General features: G+C 37.8%; 1 protein-coding gene across 4 annotated transcripts; it reads right to left on the bottom strand.

Annotated features, from left to right (window-relative positions):
- Positions 1-3,236: 3,236 nt before the first annotated feature.
- Positions 3,237-19,271, bottom strand: LOC148027059 (spindle/kinetochore-associated-like protein). Of its 4 annotated transcripts, none has more exons than XM_087691580.1 (9): positions 18,717-18,750; positions 18,384-18,484; positions 18,085-18,200; positions 17,915-17,981; positions 4,724-4,791; positions 4,542-4,647; positions 4,334-4,363; positions 4,112-4,225; positions 3,237-3,742 (listed from the first exon to the last, which is right to left on the bottom strand). In XM_087691580.1, the coding sequence occupies exons 1-9, from the start codon at positions 18,724-18,726 to the stop codon at positions 3,668-3,670; spliced, it is 687 nt and encodes a 228-aa protein (XP_087547706.1). In that variant the 5' UTR covers positions 18,727-18,750; the 3' UTR covers positions 3,237-3,667. The 4 variants fall into 4 exon arrangements, with proteins under 4 accessions (XP_087547706.1, XP_087547703.1, XP_087547702.1 ...); XM_087691577.1 differs by lacking the exon at positions 18,717-18,750 and adding an exon at positions 18,984-19,271 and having other exon boundaries at positions 3,238-3,742; XM_087691576.1 differs by lacking the exon at positions 18,717-18,750 and adding an exon at positions 18,984-19,265 and having other exon boundaries at positions 3,239-3,742; positions 18,360-18,484.
- Positions 19,272-25,788: the final 6,517 nt, after the last annotated feature.

Here is a 25,788-nt window from a genome sequence, read left to right as displayed (position 1 = left end):
TCTCTCTCTCTCTCTCTCTCTCTCTCTCTCTCTCTCTCTCTCTCTCTCTCTCTCTCTCAAGCTCAAATGTAAGTCTAACTTTCCACTAACAAGGATCAATTGGAGAAACTATGTGCAAAGGAGGATGAGAAGAACAAAGTTCAACCTTTGAATAGGAGGATAAGGCATGAAAGACAAGGAGACCCTTCAACAAAATAAAGGGGAGGAGAAGCAACATGTGGAAAAGATAAAAGAGTGAGGGAAAGGGTGAGGTCTTCCTCAAGAAGCTAGCAAGGAAGCCCTTGGTGGAGGGGAATATTGATGCGACACTACTAGGACTTGATGCCAATAAGATGTTGGATCTAGAGCAAGAGATCAAATAGGGTCTGGGAAATCCAAAGCCTTGAGAAGGAGTCTATATGCACAAAGAAAGAAAACAGCATGTCTGTGTCTAATCAAGTAGGTGAAAGCAAACTTGATTGGGCTCCTTTTTAGTGAAGGAGGCTGTAAGCCCTTCTTTGCTTGGTCAAATGGTACACTTATATAATAGCAATCAAGATACATATGGAATCAAAGCCCGTGTCGATAGTCTCTAACTACTCAATGAACTCTTCATTGACAAAGCATTAAAGTGGCCTTGGCTCAAAGATGTTAGAACTAAATATGGTTATGGTACGTCGCAAGGCAATGCTAGCACTGTGTATCAAGAAAGGGTGTATTGGGAAAACCCATCACTAAAGCATTAGCTTATCAATATTGTTGTGGCTTAGCATATATTAAATCTGAAAGGTCTCACATGGCACAACCATAAATAATGACAATACTTGAAGGGTCGCTAGATTAGACAATCCATTTGTAATTATGATGGCTAGTGGATTGCACCACACAATAACACCAATATCTTACATTATGTTTTGGATTACTAATCATATTTCCGTACTACTTGCTTTTACATCGATTGCTATTCAAAGTGAGGAGAGCGTGCCCCCAACCCCTGCCAACCCCCCCAAACCAAAAAGAGAGAGAGGAAATGAAATGCCTCCTTCATTAAGGAAGAAAGTTTATGGAGTTGACTCAAGTAGCCAAGCAAACTATTGGTGGGAATTCACCCCATAAACATTGGACAAAGCCAAGTTTGTTGTCTTTAAGATCAAGAAAGGAAATTCACCAAATGGCATACTGATTGAATTCTTTCACTCTCAATGTGAGATTGGTGGGCAAAACCTCTCTATAGTGCAACCTAAGCCAATTAGGGTCATCAAGTTGATCTCAAAAGGCCTTACTTGTTGAGTTAATCAATGGAGGCCTCTCACCATTTTGAACGTTTATTATAATGTGCTTGCCAAAGCACTAGCTTTGAGGGTTAAGAATATACTTCATAAGTTAGTGGGCTTTGTTACAAGGAAGACTAAATATGCTATCTTCAACATGGTCTCGTCCAAAGGTTTTGAGCCTTATAAGATCGATTAAAGAAGGTTGTCCAATGACCCTATTCTCTTTACCTTAATCATTGATCCTCTTTAAGGAATCTAGGGAGGAGGGTTTATAAGGGTGCCTTAAGAGGTCTACATCTTCCTAATGGGCAAGTTTTTGTCGATCAAAAGTTTATTGACAATACCTCTAACATTCTTGAGACTAATGAGGCTTCTCTTATGTCCTTCATGAATGTTTATGATAAAGTTGCCAACCTATTTGGTCAGCCATTAAATTGCATAAAACTAGGTTCTCATTTGATTGAAGGGTTGATGAGCAATGGCTTATGAAGTATGACATAAGAATTCTCAAATACGATTGTCCACTAGGAGTAAACATCACCATGAAGCAAAGATTTCAATGGCTTGTTTATAAGATAGTCTCAAAGATACAAAGATAGTCAATATACGGCTTGAAATTGGTGGTCTTGAGCTCCTTGCTCTCTGCCTCCTTGGTCTTTGTTGCCGTGATATTTCCCTTTCGCAAGTGTTGTTTGGGAGAAGATTTCGACGAGCTTTTCAAAGCCTACGTATGGTCCTTTGTGGTAGGCAAGTAGCTCACTCGATTCTTTGGTAGCAAGTCAACAACTCAAAGAAATTATGGGCTAGGTCAGGAGACTATCAAACGTAAACCTATTAAGACAAGTCCTGCATGGCTCAAAAAGATGCACCAAACTCATCCTTGGTCTATATCATTATAGCATTTCACAGAGCGTGCAACCGTACTTGAGGGATTCGTTAACATCTCGCTTGGAAGGATATCTTCAATAGGGGCATCAAGCTCAAAATTTCAACCTCTTAAGTGGAAAAGACAATGATGAATGCTTGGTCTATCAGACCAAAATATCAACATGAGAGGAGGGCCAAGACTCCAAACTTGGGGTAGAGCAAAAATGAGAGAAAGCAGGCACACAACCCAAAGGCTGAGGTTGCTGCTATGCTGTCAAAGATCAGGAATAGGATGCTGATGGTTTCACTGTGTACGCATAAAACATGACTGGCTGTATGACTTAGCGGACAAAGCCAAGTGTCTTCATAACAATCCTAGGCTTCCCTGGACAAAAAGCCTACACTACAAATCTGTAAATTTTCGCCCAACTCCTCTTTGTTAAGGTGAAGGAGACATGAAAAAGGAAGTAGCCTCATGGAACTGTTAAAGCTTGGAGAGGCAGAATCGGGAAAATCTAGAAAGCCACTCCTAAGAGACTCAAGCTTTGGGTATGAATCGTGCTCACACGGAATATCCCCTAAAAGGATGCTTGCAAAGCATGACAGTCATCGCCCTATATGCTACCTATGTAAAAGAACAGAGGATATCTCCCTTCTTCGAACTGTAAGGAAGTCAAATCGCCATGGAGGAAAGTAAGCAAGTGGGTTGACAATGCAGAGTTGAGCAACTGCTAAATTGGTATCTTAGATGAGGAGACTTAAGTTTTTGGCAAGTGATTACATTAATCACTCTAAGAACCATGCAGACCTTGAGAAATAAGGTAAGTCTTTACCATAGAATCTGTTTTGGTAAGTCTCGGACAGAGAACCTAAGCCCATCAAAAGGGAGGTGCTTGGCTCTTGGAAAATTGAAGGTTCCGAGTTCTATTCTATTCTCAATAGTATGAAAGAGACTTGAAATCACCTTTGTAAGTAATCTTCTTTCCTTGAACTGTTCACCCTTTGACGTTGTACACATTTATATAATCTAACTTTCCCATTTTTAAGGAAAAACTAGAGTTAAGGCGTATGCAATCTTTCTATGTATCAAACTGTTGCACACATAAAAACCATATGAGCACACGCTTTTATAGGACAATAATAGTATCATGTGACAATATCGTTTTATTTTTTTTGTACAAATGTTTCAAACAAATATGAAATGCACAGCAAGATGGCCTCAATGGGCAGGCCAAATAAAGACTATATGGGTGTGTGCACACACTAATGTGCTTCCACCACACTAATACAGAGAAGAGCTTTTCACCACTCTAGATATAGAGAAGACAGATTTCATTGGTAGAGTCTAGATATGTGAAGTGAGAGAGTGGGAATGTGCATGTGTGTGTGTTTCTGAGAGAGATTCTCACACTCCAAATATCCGTGAGGGCCCCTGAGAAACATGCAGGCAGATAACAATGCAAGAAACACTAAAGCTCCTGAGGCACCACTTTGGCATTTTGAGACAGCAGAGCACTCACTCCAAGCTGATTAGCATGCTTGGGCACTCATGACTTTGTGAGTAGAAAGGCACGCTGACGACCTGCACGGACTTCTGAGATGCGGTTGAGATGGCGAAGAACCTGCACATTGCACATTTTCACCTGTTAGATGGCAACATTAGCATTGTGAAATACAAGCAAACAGGACTGAACATTATATCAAGCTACCATTAAACACACAATTATGCCTTGCATCAAGCCATAGATAAAAGAGACTTCATCAACCAAAGATAACAATGAGCACAAGCATTCTTGTTGCTTCAACAAGTTTATACAGCTGCAGCAACTATTGGATTTGAATTGAATCAGTATATGATTTTGAATTGAGTCAAGTTACATCTCTGCAAGACCCTACGGTCCATCAACTGACACCCAGACAATGATGATTAATCAAGAGTTCATATTTTGATTCACAGTACATGCATGCATCAGCTCCATCAGTATTCTCACCGTCAAAATAGCTTTGCCTGTGTTGTCTAGTTTTAGTGTGGGGCCTCGCATATCTGATTCAAAGAAGAAATATTTTCCCTTGACAGCTTCTGAAGCAGCAAAGTCTCGAAGTTCCTACAATGCTCAGACACATTGCTCATGAGTCATGACATCAGGACACAGTACTGGTTTCAGGATAGGTATCTCATTACTGAAAGACATGGTACCAGAGCATCAACCTACCAGAACCTTTTCCAGCATTTCATCTGCCAACTGTCAGTTTATACCACTTAAAAATCAGTAACAGCACTTTGGGAAGCATTCATACTTTTAATCAACTCAACACAATTCTCATTCTACATCACTCATAGAAAGCCTTGAGGCCGCCCCTCCATAATTTGATATATTAGAACAGTACTACGAGTAAAATAGCCTTGGAAAAAATTTTGACCTTCTTCCTTGGGACTGCTAAAAGCCGTGCATTTGCTTCAGCAAAAGTTGCCATCTCATCAACCGCTAAATTGATCTTTTCCATTGTAAGCCGCCCTCTCATATAGCTAGAAGTCATCATACAAAAACAGTCACATGCTACAAAAATTGTTCCAAATTGCCATACTTGAGAATGAAGGTAACCTGGAGAGGGAGTCTAGCTCATCAACTGTGACATACAAACGGGGTGGCGGGCTCCGTCCCTTTTTCTCCTGCAGAGAGGGCATAATGTAAGGTGGCAAATCATCAACCAGCCTGCTAACAGAAACTATGGAACTGATATTGTACTCATCATAAAACGTTAGAATACGACAAGTTTCTATATGCAGAAGTGTTTCTAAATTGCAAATTACGTCTAGATTATTTTTACTTACAAGGAATTAATATAAAGCTCCATGAGACGTTTGCAATTTGCTCAACAGTGACAGTAAGACTGCTCACAGTACCATCCCTAAATTCATTACTTGTTTGCAATAGAGGATGAAGCAACTACATTTATTTAATATTATTATTCTCAACTTAACAATCAAAGAGGCCTATACCAAGAACACACTACGTCTCAACTCTTGCAAAAGGCCTTCAACTTGCTTGAATCAGCTTGAAGCAGCCATTAAAGTACAAATGAGGTCAACTGGATGTTTCTAGCAACCTGAGACTCTAATCTTATGCTTTAAATGTGAAATTGCACCTAGCCTTCCAAATCTTCTAGGCCCCATGTTATGTCAATAGGCTGTCTATCTAGGAGGATACCTTGTAATGAGGATTCAATAGCTATGGCATTGTATTGCATGGAAATTGGTGTTAGAGCTGGACAGCTGGTCATTCCCTGGACAGGCAGGAGCAGCAGGCATAGCAGGGCAGATGACACGTGGCAGGTCGGCCAGGAGCAGGTGACACATGGCAGCAGGTCGGACAGCACAGCTGTCAATCAGCTGCAGTCGACCTGGTTTTTTTTAATGATTTCCTGCTGGCCTATTTATTGGCCCTGATTTCAGCAGTCTTCTACAGTTGTTCTCACCAATTTCAGACTGCAGACCGCGGAGACTGCCCTCGGGGCTGACGAAGACTGAGATCTTCAAGGTGGAGACATACACTGGCATTCTCTTTGCACCCATGTATATTTATGCATCCTTATACAGCATTTAACATTGCAGATTTTCTGTGTTTCATTGTCTCTTTTTCTCTCTCTTCTGTCTCTGTTCACTCTTTGTCTTGGTCATTCGCTTCCGCATCGCTTCACTCTAATATGGTATCAGAGCATTGAAAGACGACCTAGGGTGGTGGACCTACCTAAAGAGGAGAATTCAGCCCAACACAAGGTTGTGTTTTCAGCATTCAAGGGCGAGCAAGAGGGCTACACATCAAAACAAGGCTGAGACAAGTGTGGACGTGCAAAAAAGGAGAAGATTTGCTAAAGCTGCTGCTGGTTTTTGCTGTTAGAGAAGGAAGAAGGCTGTGTTTTGGACCTTCCAAGTGCAGATTTTACCTTTTCATTGCCTTTGGCAAGTGAAAAAGGAGCAAGATGAGCAAACACGAACCCTAGCAAGCTGTATTCTCACAATCAAAGGGGACTGCTTTTTGTGTTTTATGCAAGCATTGTAGGTGAAGATGTCTTCTAAGGCAAAGACAAAGTTTCAAGCAATCATAGACCAAAAGGTGCCTGTCTTACCGGCTCTTCCGTTATATCAAAAGCTCGATGGCAAGAATTACCGCATTTGGCAGGTCATGATGCTTGCCATTCTGGAGCTCTATGATTTGGCGAAGCTTGTTACAAAGGCTATTCATCATCCTTTGCAAGACGAGTCTCGACTCTCTTCCAATGATAAGGTGGAGTTGGCAAAAGCTCAGGCACATTAGGATAAACTCAATGCCCGCATTCACTCGTTTTTATTTCTCATGTGCAACTATTATCTCTCATATTGAGCATTTGACGATGGCCCGAAAAATACGGTTGAAGCTTGATCAGATGTACAATCAAATGATTGTCATGAAGCGAGTTTCTTTGGAAGTGTAGATGCAGACCATGAGTGTCAATAAGTCATCTTCTATGCAAAAGTATATCAACAAGCTGAGGCAACTTCAAATGCAAGTTCAAAATGCAAGGAAGGTGATCACTTCTGAAGACATGGCAATAACTCTTCTTTCACAATTACCGCCCCGTTCCAATAGTTTTTATTCCACCTTGATTGCTTCAGGGCAATCTGAGACCCTTTGGTGGGAAGAGTTGGTTTCTATGGTCTTGGACCAAGAGGAGCAATTAAAAGAAACCAATGTTTCTAAATCTCAAGCCTTGGTTGGTCAGTCCTCTCAAAAGAAGGGAAAGGACCAAAAGAAGAAAAGGAACAAATCCAAAAAGGACAAAGAAAAGGAACCTACTTGTCACATCTATGGCAAAACAGGTCATTGGAAGAAGGATTACCCCGGCAAAAAGAGAGAAAGGAGAAGGAGAAGAAAAAGAAATCTTCAAAAGATTCCGAAGTGGTGGCTACTCTCTCATTAGCTACTTTCCTCCACTTGGAGATGGTTGAGGATTCAACCCTAATGGCTTTTGATGCTACGTTGATGGCCCCATATACTTCGGAGTGGATTGTTGATAGTGGTGCCTTAGAGCACATAACTCCTTCAACAGGTGTTGCTCATTTGCGGCCTTTGCATGGCCAAATTCTCCAGGAGATCTATATTGAGCAACCTCCGAGCTTCGGTTCTTCTGATGGTAATGTGTACGGATTGAGGAAGGCTCTCTATGGCCTTAAGCAAGCTCCCTGTGCTTGAAATGAGAAGATTGACTCATTTCTCCAAGAGAAATTGGAGTATCGACGTTCCAAAGCCGACCCCTAGCTGTATGTGCACACCTCATGTGGAGGTCATGCTTTGTTTGTCCTTTATGTGGATGACTTGATTGTGATAGGTAACCATACTCAAATGGTCAACTAGACAAAGGCAGTACTTCATGAGAAGTTTGAGATAACGGATATAGGACTTCTTCACTTCTTTCTACGTCATAAGATCTATCAAATTCCAAGGGAGATCTTTATTTCCTAGCAATAGTATGTACAAGAGCTCTTGGCTACAAGTGAGATGGAGGGATACAAGTCTCTTACAACTCCTATGGACCCAAATTTGAAGGCTACAGCTCATTCTGATTGTCCTTTGACAGATACTACCCGTTATAGGCAATTGGCTAGCTCCCTGATCTAGCTTCTCAATACCTGTTTTGACTTATGTTATGCTGTAGGTGTGCTGGCCGGGTTCATGAATGAACCCAAGATGGTGCATTGACAAGCTGCTCAAAGGATTTTACGATTCCTACAAGAGACTCTTGATCTCAGGATCTATTATCACGTTGGTACTAGTGCTACGGAGTTTATACTTACAAGATGGAGTGATTCAAATTCGATTGGTGATCTAGATCATCGGAGATCCACGATAGGTTATTGCTTTGTCTTGGGTGTTGGTGCTGTTTCATGGAGCACCAAGAAGCAACCCACAATTGCCCTCTCTTCAACTAAGGCGGAGTATCGAGTGGCATCTTCTACTACATGTGAGACAATGTGGCTTCACAGCTCTTGGAGGAGCTTGGCTGCCTACAGACAAGACCTAGTGTTCTACAGTGCGACAATGAGAATTGCATTGCCTTGGCCAAGAATCATGTGGTTCATGCTCAGACAAAGCATATTGAGATCCAATACCATTTCATTCGAGAGAAGATTCTAGATGAGACCATTTCCCTAGTCTATTGCAAGACAGAGAACAATCTTGCAAATTCATATACCAAGGCACTTCCCCAAGCTTTACTTCGACAGCACTCCAAATCCCTTAGCCTTCTGCCATGTCCAGGGTCTAAGAGGCAGTGTTAGAGCTGGACAACTGGTCATTCCCTAGATAGGCAAGAGCAACATGCGCAGCAAGGAAGATGCCACATGGCAAGTCAACAAGGAGCAAGTGACACATGGCAACAAGTCGAACAGCACAATTGTCAACCACCTGCATTTAATGCAGCCAACCTGGTTTTTTTATGATTTCCTGCTGGCCTATTTATTGGCCCTGATTTCAGCAGTCTTCTACAATTGTTCTCACAGATTTCAAACTGCATACCGTGGAGACTGCCCTCGGGCTGACAAAGACTAAGATCTTCAAGGTGGAGACATACGCAAACATTGTCTCTACACCCCTGTATATTACTGCATCCTTATACAGCATTTTACACTAAAGATTTTTTGCGTTTTACTCTCTCTTTTTCTCTCTCTCTTTGTCTTGGTCATTCACTTCCGCATTATTGCTTCACTCTGACAATTGGATCCTCCTTTGCAAGGAAGCTGAGCTTTTGAATGTTCCACTAGTCCCATTTCATAATACAGCCACATCTGCCATTTAGAATGTGATCCATCTGGACACAAAAAGTAACACACAAGCAACAAAAGCATGTTGAAGGACAAGGAAATTGCAGGCAAGGAGCCCATGTTGGATTCAGCAAGAAAAATTCAATGACAGAACTGCATGGCAACAGTTAGTGCAGGCAAACAGCAATACCGGGATCAGCATCAGCAAATATACAATGGTAAGGCCAGCTAGTCAGTCCGTCCAGATGCTAGCTCCCTTCAGGCTTTCATTTATTTGAGGGGTATTTCAATAGAACTTGGACCTTGATGGGTCTTACCCATATTTCCCTCTCTTCTTGTCATCCTACCTCAGCCTCCCCCCTTCATAATTGAAAGAGAATTTCGAGACTCACGCATTTTTGAGAGTCCAAAGTGACTTTCGTTACTTCAGCCAACACAGGAGGGGCTACTACTTCATAGAGAGCTAAATCTCCCACAACAATTGTTGTGAACCCACACTCAACAACAAACATTTACCCAAAGTTCATCGCACATTGGGTCAAATGGGTTTAGCCACATCACTATCACAGAGACTCGGATGCATATAGAAGTCACCCAACAACGGGAGCCATTGTTTCTTGTTGATTTTGGAAACTATCTATCAAGGAGAATCTTCATGCCTGCATTCAATGCCTGTCAAGACTGCCCATGCTGGAGGCTGCAAGATGGGCATCTATAATGACATCACATTCATTATGAACAATGAAATCTACGCGGTGTTCACTTTCACAGAAATAAGGCACTTCCAACAGATGGTGGTCCATTTGACCAAATTCCAAGGATGGCGATCCTTTGTGTGCACAAACGTGTAAGAAAGACAAATACAACATGAACCACGAGACAGAACATATATCTCAAGCAAAGGATCCATCATAGCATAGAGACATCAAGTGCATACTAATCGGTCTCAGCAGCAACAAGCACAAATTTTCCCAGTCTCATCCTCAGCACCAAGGCACTCTTAACACAAACAGCCATGGCCAAGTTGGCCAAGGAAAAGTGCCCGTCCAAGGCGTCCGAATTCAAATGTGACACCATGCCACGGCATTCTTTCTCTTCGCTTTCACATGCATGACTGTCACACTGCCGAATCATGATGGAAGCAAAGACTTCTACAAAGGCTGGAGCAATCCCAATACCCTCGTTGAAAAGCACGAGTGAGCACCACAACACTTAAAAACCATAGCTCCATGACATGTCAAAACAATGAGTGTCTCAATCGCAATACCCTCGTTGAAAAATGAGTGAGCACCACAACACTTAAAACCATAGCTCCATGACATGTCAAAACAATGAGTGTCTCGATCGCAAGAGTACCAAACGATAGTTATTTGAAGTGAAGTGAGAAAAGAAAATAACTTGTTCATTATCTTGGTAGAAGAGAGTAGCAAGGGGACTATGAACGCTTGCAAAAAAATTTAAAAACGCAAAACCAAAGATAATAAATGCACATTCAAGAATAACAACATAGATCGAGCCACTCAAACACGCATGAACAACCAACACGGATCTTCACATGATCGGGCTGTTGACGCAAGGCTAAAGGCCGAAGCCAACAATGCAAGCTCCAAGAACACCAACAAAAGAACATACGATAATCCACATGTCTTGGCCGTCAAACCACAAACACACATATGTTAACTACGTAAGCACTTAATAGAAAGTCAAATGAACAACAACCTATAGCACAACTGATGAACAAATCGACAACGCACACCACAGTGAATGACAATTGTTCACTACAAAATAAATTGACGGACAGATGGAGCAACATAAGGTAGCCAAGTTCCAAGTTCCAACACCACCACATAAATACTCAGCAATACAACTATCAACGAACACCATCACCGGAGGTTGCGACAACTTACATCGCACTACGGATAGGTCACACACAACAACAAGTCAACATAATAAAACAGGTCGACAAGGTGAACAAATCTTCAAACCAGCCATGATTAGGCATGAACTGATGGTCATGTGCAAGCAACGGTGACAAACGCAGAACTATAGATTAACCAAACAGAACGCATGAGAAAACAACTTGAGCACACAAGTAGGCCACAGCAAGCAAACACAAGACATCTTTACTAGCCACCATAAGCATAATACCTCAATAACAACAATCGACGCAGAAAATCGATATCATTCACCACCCATCTCTACAAAGTAAGTAACAAATGAGGTCACATTAAGTGCAACAAGATTAACATAACTACGCCAACAAGTAGGACGAAACAACATAAGGGATGATGCCCAAATCTTCAACAAGACCATGAATGTGAAGGAAACTGCTAGGGTTTGCACTAAGGACACACAAAGTGTACGACCACAACAAAAACACAAAGAGACAAACACAAACACAACGGGTATAACTCAAACCCTAAACGTAAAACTCAAACACAAATAGAAGAAGGGAGAGAGAGAACACAACTCTGAAGTGAATGAATGTTGTAAATGAATGTAAAAGTGTATAGTGTGCTCAAACCCTAAACGTAAAACTCAAAAACTCAAACACAAATAGAAGAAGGGAGAGAGAGAACACAACTCTGAAGTGAATGAATGTTGTAAATGAATGTAAGAGTGTATAGTGTGCTCAAGGGCAGAGCAATGTCGGAGTGTGACGTCCACCGAAGACGGATCCCAAGTCTGTGACCACCAATCAGAGTGTAAGAGTGCTGAATAGTGAATGGCAGCAAGCTGGTCACCAAAATGCAGCAGTCTGGAGGCTAGAAACTAGTCACAACAATGTACCACCGATCGGAGATTGGAAACTGTGCACAATCTACTGTAAACAGCAGGTTAAAACAATGTTTGAGAGTGTCAGGACCTATAACACTGAAAACGCAAGCTGATTGACCTTGGAGATGATGGACAGCAGGTTGAACAGCAGTCTGAGACAATCTGAAGCAGTCACCAACAGCTGGGAGCTATCGCCTATAGCAATGGACAAGCTGAAGATAATGTGGCTACAGTCGATGATGGTTGGACAGCAGATAGAGACAGGCTACAGGCTGGAAACTAGGCACCAACAGCAACAGAGGGTGTGTGGGTTGGTGTAACCTGCAAACAAGGATGATGTCTGAATGGGGTCAACTTGTCTATTTATAGATGTGGAAGAGCGCCCCAAAAATTAGGGTTTTCACTAAACTCTCTTAAACCACTCCTCATTTTAGGGTTTCCACTGAACTCTCTCGAACCGCTCTCCATTTTAGGATTTTACTCTAAATGAGCATTTTTATCTTGTTTTGGGGCTCTTTAAGAGACTAATCAACAAATAATACATATTTTAGCTCAACATCCCCTCTCAAGCCCAAAACTGAGCTGAAAGGTTAGACCAACCATTGTGATGTTTATATACCCCAAGGCGTCCCACCCCAAAGCAACCAAGGCATCGGACAGAAGGGTGTACGTCGGCTGCCCAATGGCCTACTAAGACTACAGAGGCGATGGTTATCATACTAAGGGAATCCAAGTAGTCACCCCAAAGAGGACAGGGCATCGGGCAAAGGGTGCACGTCGGCTGCCCAGTGGCCTACCAAGCCCTACAAAGGCGGAATGAAACTACATGGATTTATTTTTTTTTAATAAGCGAAGTAAATTTGATGGGATGTGGTCGATTGAGTAAAAGTGACCCAAAAGACAAGAGTAGAAAGGGTATACCCAACACATCACAAAACAGCACAAGCTAATCTATCCACTCAAGGTGTTGATAACGAGAAAAAATAGGTGATGAGGTATCTATGTGATGAAGAAGGAGAGTGGTGTGGTAACAATAGCCGCCGGTGGAAACAACTTAGAATCTGCACAAGTGATGCTCTGCACAATGAGATGCAAAGTATACTACATGTTGAAGAATGCTCATGCAGCAGGTGCCATTTGGACAGTGTCCCTCGTAAGAAAATTGTTCACTTGCCCAAGCACCCTAGTATAAGGATGATAAAATCATACAATGCAAAGAGTAAGGTACAACAAGGGGAAGAAGCCAATGTCAAAGGCAAAGCTTGTACAATACCAAGAAGGATAGAAACCCCCTCTCAACCTAGATGTAAATGCCGAAGAAGGAAGAGGAGCTTGATGTCGATCTTCATATGGTGCCGAGAACCATAAGGAACGAAAAAAAATAAAGTGGATAAAACACCCCACTAGAAAAGCAAGGTAGAAGTCACCGCCATGATAGCATCGAGAGAGATGCTATCATCCGTCTCGGGAAACCGCCATGCTAGAAAAAGAGCAAGCACTCCTAGGATGATGAAACCATGAAAGGAACGGTGCGCATCCCCACGTCTCTAGCCCAAGGAGGACCAAAGCAATCTGCAAGTTAGTCCTACACTGAAAGACAAAACCCTACAAAAGAGATAAGAATCTGCAAACACAGAGATTAGTAGTAAGATGCTCCAAAGCAAAACAGAACAAAAAGAAAATCTAAACTCAAAATAAATGCAATGAATGTGTATGTGTGAGGAAATGCAGCGGAAGACAAAAAAAATGAAAAAACTAAGGATAATGAATCCTATGGACCCGACTCTAAGAGTGCGAAAAATGAATGCTAGACTGATCTAGGGTATCCAAAAGAACTTAGAGACATGCAAGTCGAAGAAGCTGGCTACCATCACGTATGTCCAGTAGCACGGCTCTGCCAAGGGAACGCCTGATGAGATGGAGAGGAAGGTGAGATGGATGCATAAAGTGCAACTGGATCGGAACCTATAGACCAATCAGTCAATCCCTCAAGGATAGTGAAAGAGATGGGCCGTTGGGTTGTACTCGAGTAATATATCCAACAACAACATGTGTTGAAGGAGCAGATGAAGCAAGAGCGAAGGGCGTAGCCCCACTGGATTGTGAAGTCGTAGCGGTTTGCGGAGGCTTTTTAGATGAAAAACCTTGAGCCTTGGAGTGACATACCTCGTCCATATGGCCTGCTCTCTGGCAATGTGTGCAAAACCAATTCTTTGGTTCCATCTAAAAAAGAGAAGTCACCCTTTGATTGGCTTACCTTCACATCTAGCGAGTTCTTGCTACTAGTGGTTGTCCCTCCCGAAGAAGAGACAACCAACCCCCTCTGCTTTGAATAAGACTGTGATAAGGATTTTTTGTAGACTTGATCATACAACCTCGCATAACACAAAAATTGGCACTCAAACTCGTAGAAGGTTGACAATCTAGGTTGGGAGATGATGCATTGAATGAAATTAAAGTACTTGCAAGTAACTTATTCAAGAATAATGTAACCTAATCGTCATTTGACTTTGGAAAACTAGTAGTAGCGAACTCGGTAAGTAATCGCCTATATTCAGCCAGCTTGACTTTCAAATCATCCCCTTCCTTAATAGAGAACTCTTGAAGCTCAAAGTCGAGATTAAAGCACCGAGTATAATCACGAGCCGCGTAGCGGTCGAGAAGGTGACTCCAATACTCTGACGTGAGCAAGAAGTGCTACAACTGAGAGTGAAACTCAAGAAGCAATCCCTACATCAGCTCAACATTAATTGTGGCATTGCAGGCTCTCCATTAACAGATGTAATCAAGGTGAGCTCATCGAGGGTCCGACATAGACTCTACACCAATGACGATGTCCCAAACTCCCTAAGACTCAAGCACTTGTTGCATGTAATTAGACCAAGTGATAAATTTTGGCCGGTTAAAACGTGTCTTATCCATGAAGGCATTCTTGGCCATTGCAACAAAAGTGGTAGTGCTCAGAGATGGATAGTGTAAAAAAGTGTAGTGGAGGTAAGATGGAGGAGTGGAATACACTTGGGAATGGGCTTCAGAGTGCCCACCAGGCATGTGTGTAGTGTGCAAGGTGGATCCATAGATAGGGATGGGTTGACTAGACATGGGCATGGTAGCCACATGAGGAACCCAAGGAGGTGAGATGGAAACACGGTGAGTAAAAGATGGAAATCCTTGCATAGGTATAACCCAAGGACAATGTGAAGACGCACCATAAGCTGAGGATAAAAACCCCAGCGTATGAGTAGTCATGGGAGATGTAAAGCTAGGGATAGCGAGGGAGATGCCCATCACAGTTGTCCCAAGAGTTAAGGGTGTACTCATGTGCTGAAAGGTGAGAGACACTGTGTTAAAGGGTGGCATTCCCCCTAACGAAGTACCATGGTGCAAAGAGGTAGAGAATGGGGTGAAGAAGAAAAAGACGCTAAGAGCGGAGATGAAAGATCCAACCCCTAGGGTGTGCGATGCAAATATAGAGTGTAATTCAAGGTTTTGGAAAGATGATGAGGTGTGATATAAAATAGGGTGGGATGAAAGGAAAGTGAAAAGTGTGTGATATGCTCAAATAAAATAGAAGCTGTAGATGTACCTGAATTTCGTCTGCTTCGTGAGCCCTCTCTATTGAAGTTCACATACGCAAAGCCATTCGGATCATGTATCTAAAAAAAAAAAATAGACGAGGGTTTTGATTCGTGCAACACAAAAATTGTACAAACCTGACATTGAACTTGGCTAAGATGATGAAGATGGATCGCCAAACGTTCTGAATGTCGTATATCCTCCATGATCGGAGAGGTGATTAATCTCACCAACCGGTCCGGATGTGGTAGTAAAACTAGTAGGAGAGGTATAAACATCACCATACTTGTTACAATAGTACTCCTCAAAGTCCTCCTCTATCATGTTAGTGAAATCTGGTGAAGGTGGAGCATCGTCCTCCTCATCGAGTCCATAATGCCATCTCAAGGCCTCCAATGATGGAGAAGCCTGATAAGACATCATAGAAACTCGAGAAGGTGTTTGGGACATTGTGATTCAGTTACGAGCCGTATTGTATGCCTCGCACAAAGACTAACCCTCCACAATATCTGCAAGATACTCTTTACAAGAGCATCAGCTCTGTTACGATGTGAAGGAAATTGCTAGGGTTTGCACTAAGGACACACAGAGTGTATGACCACGACAAAAACACAAAGAGACAAACACAAACACAACAAGCAAAACTCAAACCCTAAACGCAAAACTCAAAAACTTAAACACAAACAGAAAAAGGGAGATAGAAAACTCAACTCTAAAGTGAATGAATGTTGTAAATGAATGTAAGAGTGTACAATGTGCTCAAGGACAAAGCAATGTCAGAGTGTGACGTCCACCGAAGACGGATCCCAAGACTATGACCACCAATCGAAGTGTAGAAGTGCTGAATAGTGAATGGCAATAAGCTGGTCACCAAAACGTAGCAATCTGGAGATTGAAAACTAATAAACGCAACAATGTACCACCGATCGAAGGCTGAAAACTGTGCACAGTCTACTATAAACAATAGACTGAAACAGTGTCTGAGAGTGTCAGCCCTACAATGCTAAAAACGCAAACTAGTTGACCCTAGAGATGATGGACAGCAAGCTGAACAGTAACGGAAAATCTGAAGCAGCCGCCAATAGCTGAGAGCTGTCGCCTACAGCAATGGATAGACTGAAGATAATGTGGCTGCAATCGATGATGGCCGGACAACAGATGGAGATGGACTGCAAGTTGGAAACTGAGCACCAACAACAGCAGAGGGTGTGTGGGCTGATGTAACCTGCAAACAAGGATGATGGATGAATGGGAGCGACTTGTCTATTTATAGATGTGAAAGGACGCCCCAAAAATTAGGGTTTTTACTAAACTCTCTTAAACCACTCCTCGTTTTAGGGTTTCCACTGAACTCTCTCGAACCACTCCTCATTTTAGGGTTTTACTCTAAAAAAGCATTTTTAGTGTGTTTTGGGGTTGTTTAAGAGACTAATCAACAAGTAATGCATATTTTAGCTCAATAATGAATCCACTAAGACAATCAAGGAGTACATTGACTGAGCACCAATCACGCACTCCTTGGGCTCACACCAGGAATTAGCAAATACAGGGCAATGAATGAGACCACACATCCTCCTTTTAGAGATAAAAAGATGGGATGACATTGAAAAAAGCACAACCTAAAAATCAGGTTAAGTAGCCCACAATGAAATGACCACTTTTGAACGAGTCATACTCGATATAGCAACATATCCACCAAACAAGACTAGCCATGCCAAAAGACACCCCAATGATCCTCTCTAGAGGGATCACCATTGCTTATCTAACTATATGATCATCACCAAGTGACCAAGGCAAGCTAAGAAGACAAGAGGATGGAGAATCTGCGTGCATTTCAGATTAAATGCAGCTACACAAAGAGACCATTATCCATTACCCTTCATCAAATCAAATCTTGGATGAGGTAGCAAGATATGAGAGGTATAGTCTATGTGATGGGCATTCAAGGTATTTCCAATTGGCCATTGCTCCAAAGGACCAAAAGAAGATAACCTTCATTACGCACAGGGATGTTTCTACCATAGGGTGTTACCTTTTGGTCTAACCGACCAGCTTGGTTTCCGACAAGGATAACTGCAATATCAACTCCTTTTTGGGGTAACTCATCACCCATAGCATAGGTAGACCACGATTGGTGCCATTAGAGAAGTGTTAACAGAAAATACTCATTCAAACTAGTAAATGAAAGCAAAATTACACAAGGCAAGATCCCAGCACCCACACACGTTACAATATGTCTAAAAAAAGCATAGGCTCAACAATGCACACAACTTAGAGATAGCATTGAATCAATACTGAAGCTTTAAGTGCAGATGCAAGTGAACAAAGGTGATCATCAGAATACAAAGAAAATAGCCACAAATGGACTCCACAGAAAGTAAGGCTTAATCCAAGAGACAATTAACCATGTGATTTTCAAAACACTGCAAATGGCATGAATGAGAGCACACAATATCCATATTCAGCTACTCCAAAAAAATGCGATTGTGCTTGTCTCATTCAGTCACACAGTAGAGGGTACTACAAAAACCTCAAACAAATTAAACACTTTCCTAGGCATCTTTACAAGCATTGAGCATACACTTTCTGTGACAGAGTTTGTCTCTTTCCTATTAGATAGACATGCGAATGTACTGCTTACCTTTTGAAGAGCAGTATCACTTGATTTCGTGGTACCAAGAATTCCATTGCTTTGCTCCACCTCAACACTATCGAGAGTCAAACCAGTATAATTTCTTAGAGCATTGGGTTTTAAGGCGCTAGAGTATTGTACATATGTCCAGTTCCTCTCAAGAAACTACATAGTGATACCTGTCTGAGGACTGCTCTGAATATGTGCACTGATCTGGAACACGCAGTTGAGCTGGAAGATTGGCAGACATGTGCTCCAATCTTCTTGCTTGGCGTAATGAGAGCACAACCAATGCCTGCAAAATCGTATTGTAACAGTCAAGTATCAAATAACAGCATTCCTGTTCGCCTTCATGTGCTGAATGGCTCAAGCATGACTTCTCTTATATGTTTGCACAATGGAAAGTTCAGTAAGGACTTTGGCTATATCCACAGATAAGCGATTCAAAGCTAACCTTGGCCTTAGGGAGGGTTTTCACCTCGTTCTTTACATGTGCTTTAATAGTACCAAGCTGTTGCTCCATAGCGCGGACATATATATCCAAGGATGCAAAGTCTGCAGAAGCACTGGGTGGCACAGCTGCAACACAGAAGGCTTTGCATTAGAGCAAGTGCTTGCTTTAAAAAAGACTGCAAATTCGAGTGGGATCAGGGGTTTTTCTGCACGCAACAAGATTCCTATATGCTCCTTTTCAAAAAATCCAATTCGTACAAAGCCTGAACTAACATGGTGGAGATAAAAGTTTGGACACTAATCCAAACACGCTGCTAATCCTCGAGTAATAAGTCTAAATCACCTGTGGTTGACGTACCAGAATACATCAGGGAAACGTGTTATTTGTCTGCTAGCAAGGTTTTGGACCAAATATTTAGGTAAATGCTCCAGGATGGCGGCACATAATAGATATCGTTCGAGAACAGGAATGCAAAGCAGACTGAGGAATCCTACCATTTGAGGTGCGCAATTTTCCTTTCAGAAAGTCGCACAAGGCTCTTCCTTCTTTCTTGTGTCTTAGAATGATACGGTGGCACAGAATTGCATTGCTCAAACAGTCTCTGGTTTTTGGCCAGGAACTTACGGTTTCGTAAGACCAGGAGGCGCTGTAGCGAGGAGATCTTGCTGTTGAAAGCGGTGAGGAGGTCCTCTAAAGAAAGGTCTGATCCCGAGCTCGCCTCCATAGCCATATCGATAGCGCGCAAAGGCTTTTCCGCCCAATTTCAAACTTAAACCGTGACGAGGGTTAAACGACCCTGGTCCGCCGAAGGAGAATGGGCGTGTCCCTGTGCGCACATTTACGTATGCTCTTTCTCGTGCTCGAAAAATGAGAGAGGGAAGGCGCAAATGCAAAGAGTGCTCGAATTCAAAAAAAGAGTATCAACCGGGAGAGAATGAGGACAATAGAGTATCATCTCGTAGGGCGCCCCCGCCCCCCCCCAATACCTTTTTCTTTCAGGTGAATTACTTTTAATAAAATTTAATCGTTGAATTATATACATCATTTGGTACTCAAATGAAAAATTTTGAGGTATTTTGATCTTTTTATCAAATAGGCTTAGTTACGAATGAAGGTTTCACAAAAGAGTGATAGTGAAAGGCCAATAGAGTGACACTCAAGGATGTGTTGTTTTAAGATTTTACAAAATAGAACATCTATATCTATTTATCATTTTGGTTGGAGGTTCAGTATCTCCCGAACCTCCATTTTTCTCCCAGGCCTATTCTTTTTCCTAGACCTCCATTTGAATTCAAACTGCATACATGCATTGTTGAGGGGTTGAGGTGGCTTCAATGCCCCACCCCATGCCTTCACATCCTCCCTCTCTCATGATGATTACTTCATAGATATGTTGATCCAGATGATCGAGATGCATCGCTTGGAGGTTCAGGAGGTTGAGGCTTCGTACATCGCTTGGAGGTTGAGAAGGTGCAACTCTCTCTCTCTCTCTCTCTCTCTCTCTCTCTCTCTCTCTCTCTCTCTCTCTCTCTCTCTCTCTCTCTCTCTCTCTCTCTCTCTCTCTCTCTCTCTCTCTCTCTCTCTCTCTCTCTCTCTCTCTCTCTCTCTCTCTCTCTCTCTCTCTCTCTCTCTCTCTCGGCACCTCTGCGGCATGGTTTGGCCTAACGTGGCGTGGTCGTTGCCCCCCTAGTGGCGCCTTTGAAATCCACACCCCCCCCGCCAAGTTATTGCCCCCCCACCTGCGGCACCTTCGAAATCATGCCCGCCACCCCGGCCGCGATGTTGTCCGCCAAGTCACTGCCCCCCCCCCCGCCCGCCCGCGACGCTGCCCACCAAGTCACTGCCCCTCCCCCCCGCCCCCCCCCCCCCCCCGCGGCACCTTTGAAATCAATAGTCATCAATAGTTAATTAATTTATATATATATATATAATGATTATTTTATTATTATTGTTATCTAATTAGTTAATGATAATGATGAAATTATTTTATTAGTTTATTATTATCTAATTAGTTTATTGTTATCTAACTAACTAATTAGTTTTATTAGTTTATTGTTATCTAAAATGATGATGATGATTGTTGTTGTATTGTTTATTAGTTTATTGTTAGTTTATAACTGATTGTTGTGGTATTATTTTATTGTGATTAAGATATAAGATTTAGAATTTAGATTTAGATAATTAATTAATTAATTAATAGTTATAGTTTAATTTTATTTATTAGTAATTATGATTATGATTATTTTATTATTATTATTATTCTTATTATTTTTTATTTAGATATTATTAGTTTATTATTATTTAAATAAATATTATTAGTTTATATATATCTAATTAATAATAATAATATCTAATTAATTTATATGATGATGATGATGAATTATTTTATTGTAATTAAGATATAAGATTTCGATAATTTAATTAATTAATAGTTAATAGTTATAGTTTAAGTTTATTTATTACTAATTATGTTATGATTATGATTATTTTATCATTGTTTTTGTTTATTGTTATTATTATTATTATTATTTAGATATTATTAGTTTATATATATCTAAATAATAATAATTAGTTTATTAGTTTACTAATTAGTTTATTATTATTTAGATAGATACTATTAATTTATATATATCTAAATAATAATAATTAGTTTATTGTTATCTAATTAGTTTATTAGTTTATTGTTATCTAAAATGATGATGATGATGATTATTACTGTTGTATTGTTTATTAGTTTATTGTTTTTATTATTAGCTTATAATTGATTATTGTGGTATTATTTTATTTAGATTAGATTTAGATATTAGTTTATTGTTAGTTTAAAGTTTATTGTGGTATTATTTTATTGTGATTAAGATATAAGATTTAGAATTTAGATTTAAATCATTTAATTAATTAATTAATAGTTAATAGTTATAGTTTAAGTTTATTTATTAGTAATTATGATTATGATTATTTTATTATTATTCGTATTCTTATTGTTTTTTATTTAGATATTATTAGTTTAAATAGATATTATTATTTTACATATATCTAAATAATAATAAATAATATCTAATTAGTTTATATGATGATGATGATGAATTATTTTATTGTGATTAAGATATAAGATTTAAAATTTAGATTCAGATAATTTAATTAATTAATTAATAGTTAATAATTATAGTTTAAGTTTATTTATTAGTAATTATGATTATGATTATTTTATTATTGTTGTTGTTTTTTATTTAGATATTATTAGTTTATATGATGATGATGATGTTTAGATTAAGATAAGATTTAGATATTATTTTATTAGTTTATAGTTTATTTGTTGTAGTATTATTTTATCTAGATTAAGATAAGATTTAGATAATCAATGTTATAATTAAAGTTAATTAATTAATAGTTAATAGTTACAGTTTAAGTTTATTTATTAGTAATTATGATTATGACTATTTTATTATTGTTGTTGTTGTTTATTGTTATTATTGTTGCTTTTTATTTAGATATTATTATTAGTTTATTATTATTGTTTAGATAGATATTACTAGTTTATATATTGTTTTATTAGTTTATAATTTATTGTGGTATTATTTTATTTTATTTAGATTAAGATAAGATTTAGATAATTAATGTTGTACTTAATTATTTATTTATTTAATAGTTATAGTTAAACATAATATAATAATGATGAAGATGAATGATTATTATTATTGCTGTTGTATTGTTTATTTATTAGTTTATTTATAATTTATTGTGGTATTATTTTATTTAGATTAGATTAAGATAAGATTTAGATAATTAATGTTATAGTTAAAGTTAATTAATAGTTATAGCTTAAGTTTATTTATTAGTGATTATGATTATGATTATTTTATTATTTTTATTTTTATTTATGTTGTTATTATTGTTTTTTATTTAGACATTTTTAGTTTATTATTGTTTAGATAGATATTATATCTAATTAATTTATATTTATATAATATAATAATAATAATGATAATGATGATTGCTGTTGTATTGTTTATTAGTTTATTGTTAGTTTATAATTTATTGTGGTATTATTTTATTTAGATTAGATTAAGATAAGATTTAGATATTGTTTTATTAGTTTATATGATGATTATTATTATTATTATTATTATTATTATGATTATTGATGTTGTATTGTTTATTAGTTTGTTGTTAGTTTATAATTGATTGTTAGTTTATAATTTATCTATTGTAGTATTATTTTATTTAGATAGATTAAGATAAGATTTAGATAATTAATGTTATAGTTAATTAATTAATTAATAAGTAATAGTTATAATTTAATTATGATGATTTTTTTATTGTTATTTTTTATTTAGATATTATTAGTGTACATATATCTAAATAATAATATCTAACTAATTAGTTTATATAATATAATAATAATAATGATGTTGATTGTTGTTGTATTGTTTATTAGTTTATTTATTGTTAGTTTACAATTTATAATTTATTGTGGTATTATTTTATTTAGATTAGATTAAGATAAGATTAAGATATTGTTTTATTAGTTTATTGTTATCTAATTAGTTTATTATTATTTAAAATGATGATGATGATGATGATTGATGTTGTATTGTTTATTAGTTTATAGTTTATTGTGGTATTATTTTATTGTGATTAAGATAAAATTCTGATAATTAATGGTATAGTTAATTAATTAATTAATTAATAGTTATAGTTTAAGTTTATTTATTAGTAATTATGATTATGATTATTTTATTATTGTTGTTGTTTATCTATATCTATTTATCATTTTGGCTGGAGGTTTAGTATCTCCTGAACCTCCATTTTTCTCCCAAGCCTATTCTTTTTTCCAGACCTCCATTTGAATTCAAATTGAATTCAAACTGAATGCATGCATGGTTGAGGGGTTGAGGTGGCTTTAATGCCCCACGTCTTCACATTCTCCCTCTCTCATGATGATTACTTCATAGATATATTGATCGAGATGATCAAGATGCATCACTTGGAGGTTCAGGAGGTTGAGGCTTCTTCGTGCATCGCTTGGAGGTTGAGAAGGTGCATCTCTCTCTCTCTCTCTCTCTCTCTCTCTCTCTCTCTCTCTCTCTCTCTCTCTCTCTCTCTCTCTCTCTCTCTCTCTCTCTCTCTCTCTCTCTCTCTCTCTCTCTCTCTCTCTCTCTCTCTCTCTCTCTCTCTCTCTCTCTCTCTCAGCACCTCTGCGGCATGGTTTAGCATGACGTGGTATGGTTGTTGCCCCCCCCCTGCGGCGCCTTCGAAATCCACACCCCCCTGCCAAGTTGTTGGCCCCCCCCCCCTTTTTTCGCGGCACCTTCGAAGTTGGGTCCCCCCCTGCCCGCGGCGCCTTCGAAATCCTGCCCACCACCCTACCCGCCAAGTCGCTGCCCCCTCTCCCCCTGCGCCCGCGGTGCCTTCGAAATCAATAGTTAATTAATTAATTAATAGATATATAGATGATTATTTTATTATTATTTTTATCTAATTATTTAATGATAATGATTAATAGTTAAAATAGTTAATGTTAATGTTGATGAAAATTAATAGTTAATGATTATTTTATTATTATTGTTATCTAATTAGTTTATTGTTAATTTATAATTGATTGTTGTGGTATTATTTTATTGTGATTAAGATATAAGATTTAGATTTTAGATTTAGATAATTAAATTAATTAATTAATTAATAGTTAATAATTATAATTTAAGTTTATTTATTAGTAATTATAATTATGATTATTTTATTATTGTTGTTGTTTATTGTTATTATTGTTGTTTTTTATTTAGATATTATTAGTTTATCATTGTTTAGATAGATATTATTAGTTTATATATATCTAAATAATAATAATTAGTTTATTGTTATCTTATTAGTTTATTAGTTTATTGCTATCTAAAATTATGATGATGATGATTGCTGTTGTATTGTTTATTAGTTTATTGTTTTTATTATTAGTTTATAATTGATTGTTGTGGTATTATTTTATTTAGATTATATTAAGATAAGATTTAGAATTTAGATTTAGATAATTAACGTTATAGTTTAAGTTTATTTATTAGTAATTATGATTATTGTTTATTGTTATTATTATTTTTTAGATAGATATTATTAGTTTATATATAATATAATATAATAATGATTATTATTGTTGTTGTATTGTTTATTAGTTTATTGTTAGTTTATTTATAATTTATTGTGGTATTGTTTTATTTAGATTAGATTAAGATTTAGATATTGTTTTATATTATTATTGTTATTACATTCTTATTGTGTTATTTTATTATTATTCTTCTTATATAGCTATATAGTTTTGTTAATGGTTGTTACTATTTTAACTTTGTTATTGTTAGTTATTATATTATATTATATTCCATTTATTGTGGTATTGTTATTGTTATTTTAATTGGTAGTTTAGTTTATTATTATTTTATTAGTATAAATGTATATATAGAAAACTAATAATAATAATATAAAAATAAAAATAATAGTTATAGTTGTAGTAAATAGTAATTAATAGCTGACAATTACTTAGTTAATAGTTACTTAGTGTTATCGTTTTGTTATTTTAATTAGTTTAGTTGTTGGTTCGATATTATTGTTTGTTATTATTATTATTATTATTATTCGTTTAGTTATTATTGTTTTATTGTTATTGTTATTAGTTTAGTTGTTATCAATTTATTGTTATTAATATTGTTTTGTTATTTTAATTAGTTCCTTTAGTTGTTATTGTTATTATTATTATTTTATTGTTAGTATATAGATATATGGATAAATAGATATAGATATTAGCTTATTGTTATTGTTATTGTTATCTTATTTTATTATTGTTATTATCTTGCTAATAAACGTTTTAGGATATGTGTTTTAAGACATGGAGTGGAAGATAACTTTAAGATATGTGGAGCTAAATTATATTATAATAATATATAGATAAATAGATGTAGATATAGAAGATTAAATTAGATAGATATAGATATTAGTTTATTGTTTTTGTTATCTTATTTTATTATTGTTATTATCTTACTGATAAACTCCACTAACTTATCAACTGAAGCCTTCTTTGAGTTATTGATTCCACTACCTTATCAATGGAAGACTTCGTTTGACTACTAGATATAACCATTTGCTCTATCCTTGAAAGTAACTTTGCATATCTATGAGCATGCCTAGTCTCATGTTCACATATGGTATGGTTAAGGAAGCTAGGATCTCGTTATAATTAAGGCTCTTCAAGGCTTCCTTGAGGTGTATTATCCAACATTGGATCTTTGATTTGTTGAGCATACTCCTCTTAGGCCATATTTTTACTCTTGCAACATGTTATTGTAGTACAATTCCAAAAACCCCTTGTCAGTAAATCCACTATAACTATATCTAGGAAATTGCGATTGATAAAATTTTTAGTTCAAATTGAAGCTTGCAATCCCCTCTT

Source organism: Lygodium microphyllum, chromosome 13 (assembly GCF_053477565.2).
Source record: "Lygodium microphyllum isolate KBCC chromosome 13, Lygodium_microphyllum_v1.1.10, whole genome shotgun sequence".
NCBI lineage: Eukaryota > Viridiplantae > Streptophyta > Polypodiopsida > Schizaeales > Lygodiaceae > Lygodium > Lygodium microphyllum.
This window is presented reverse-complemented; position numbering and strand designations above follow the sequence as displayed.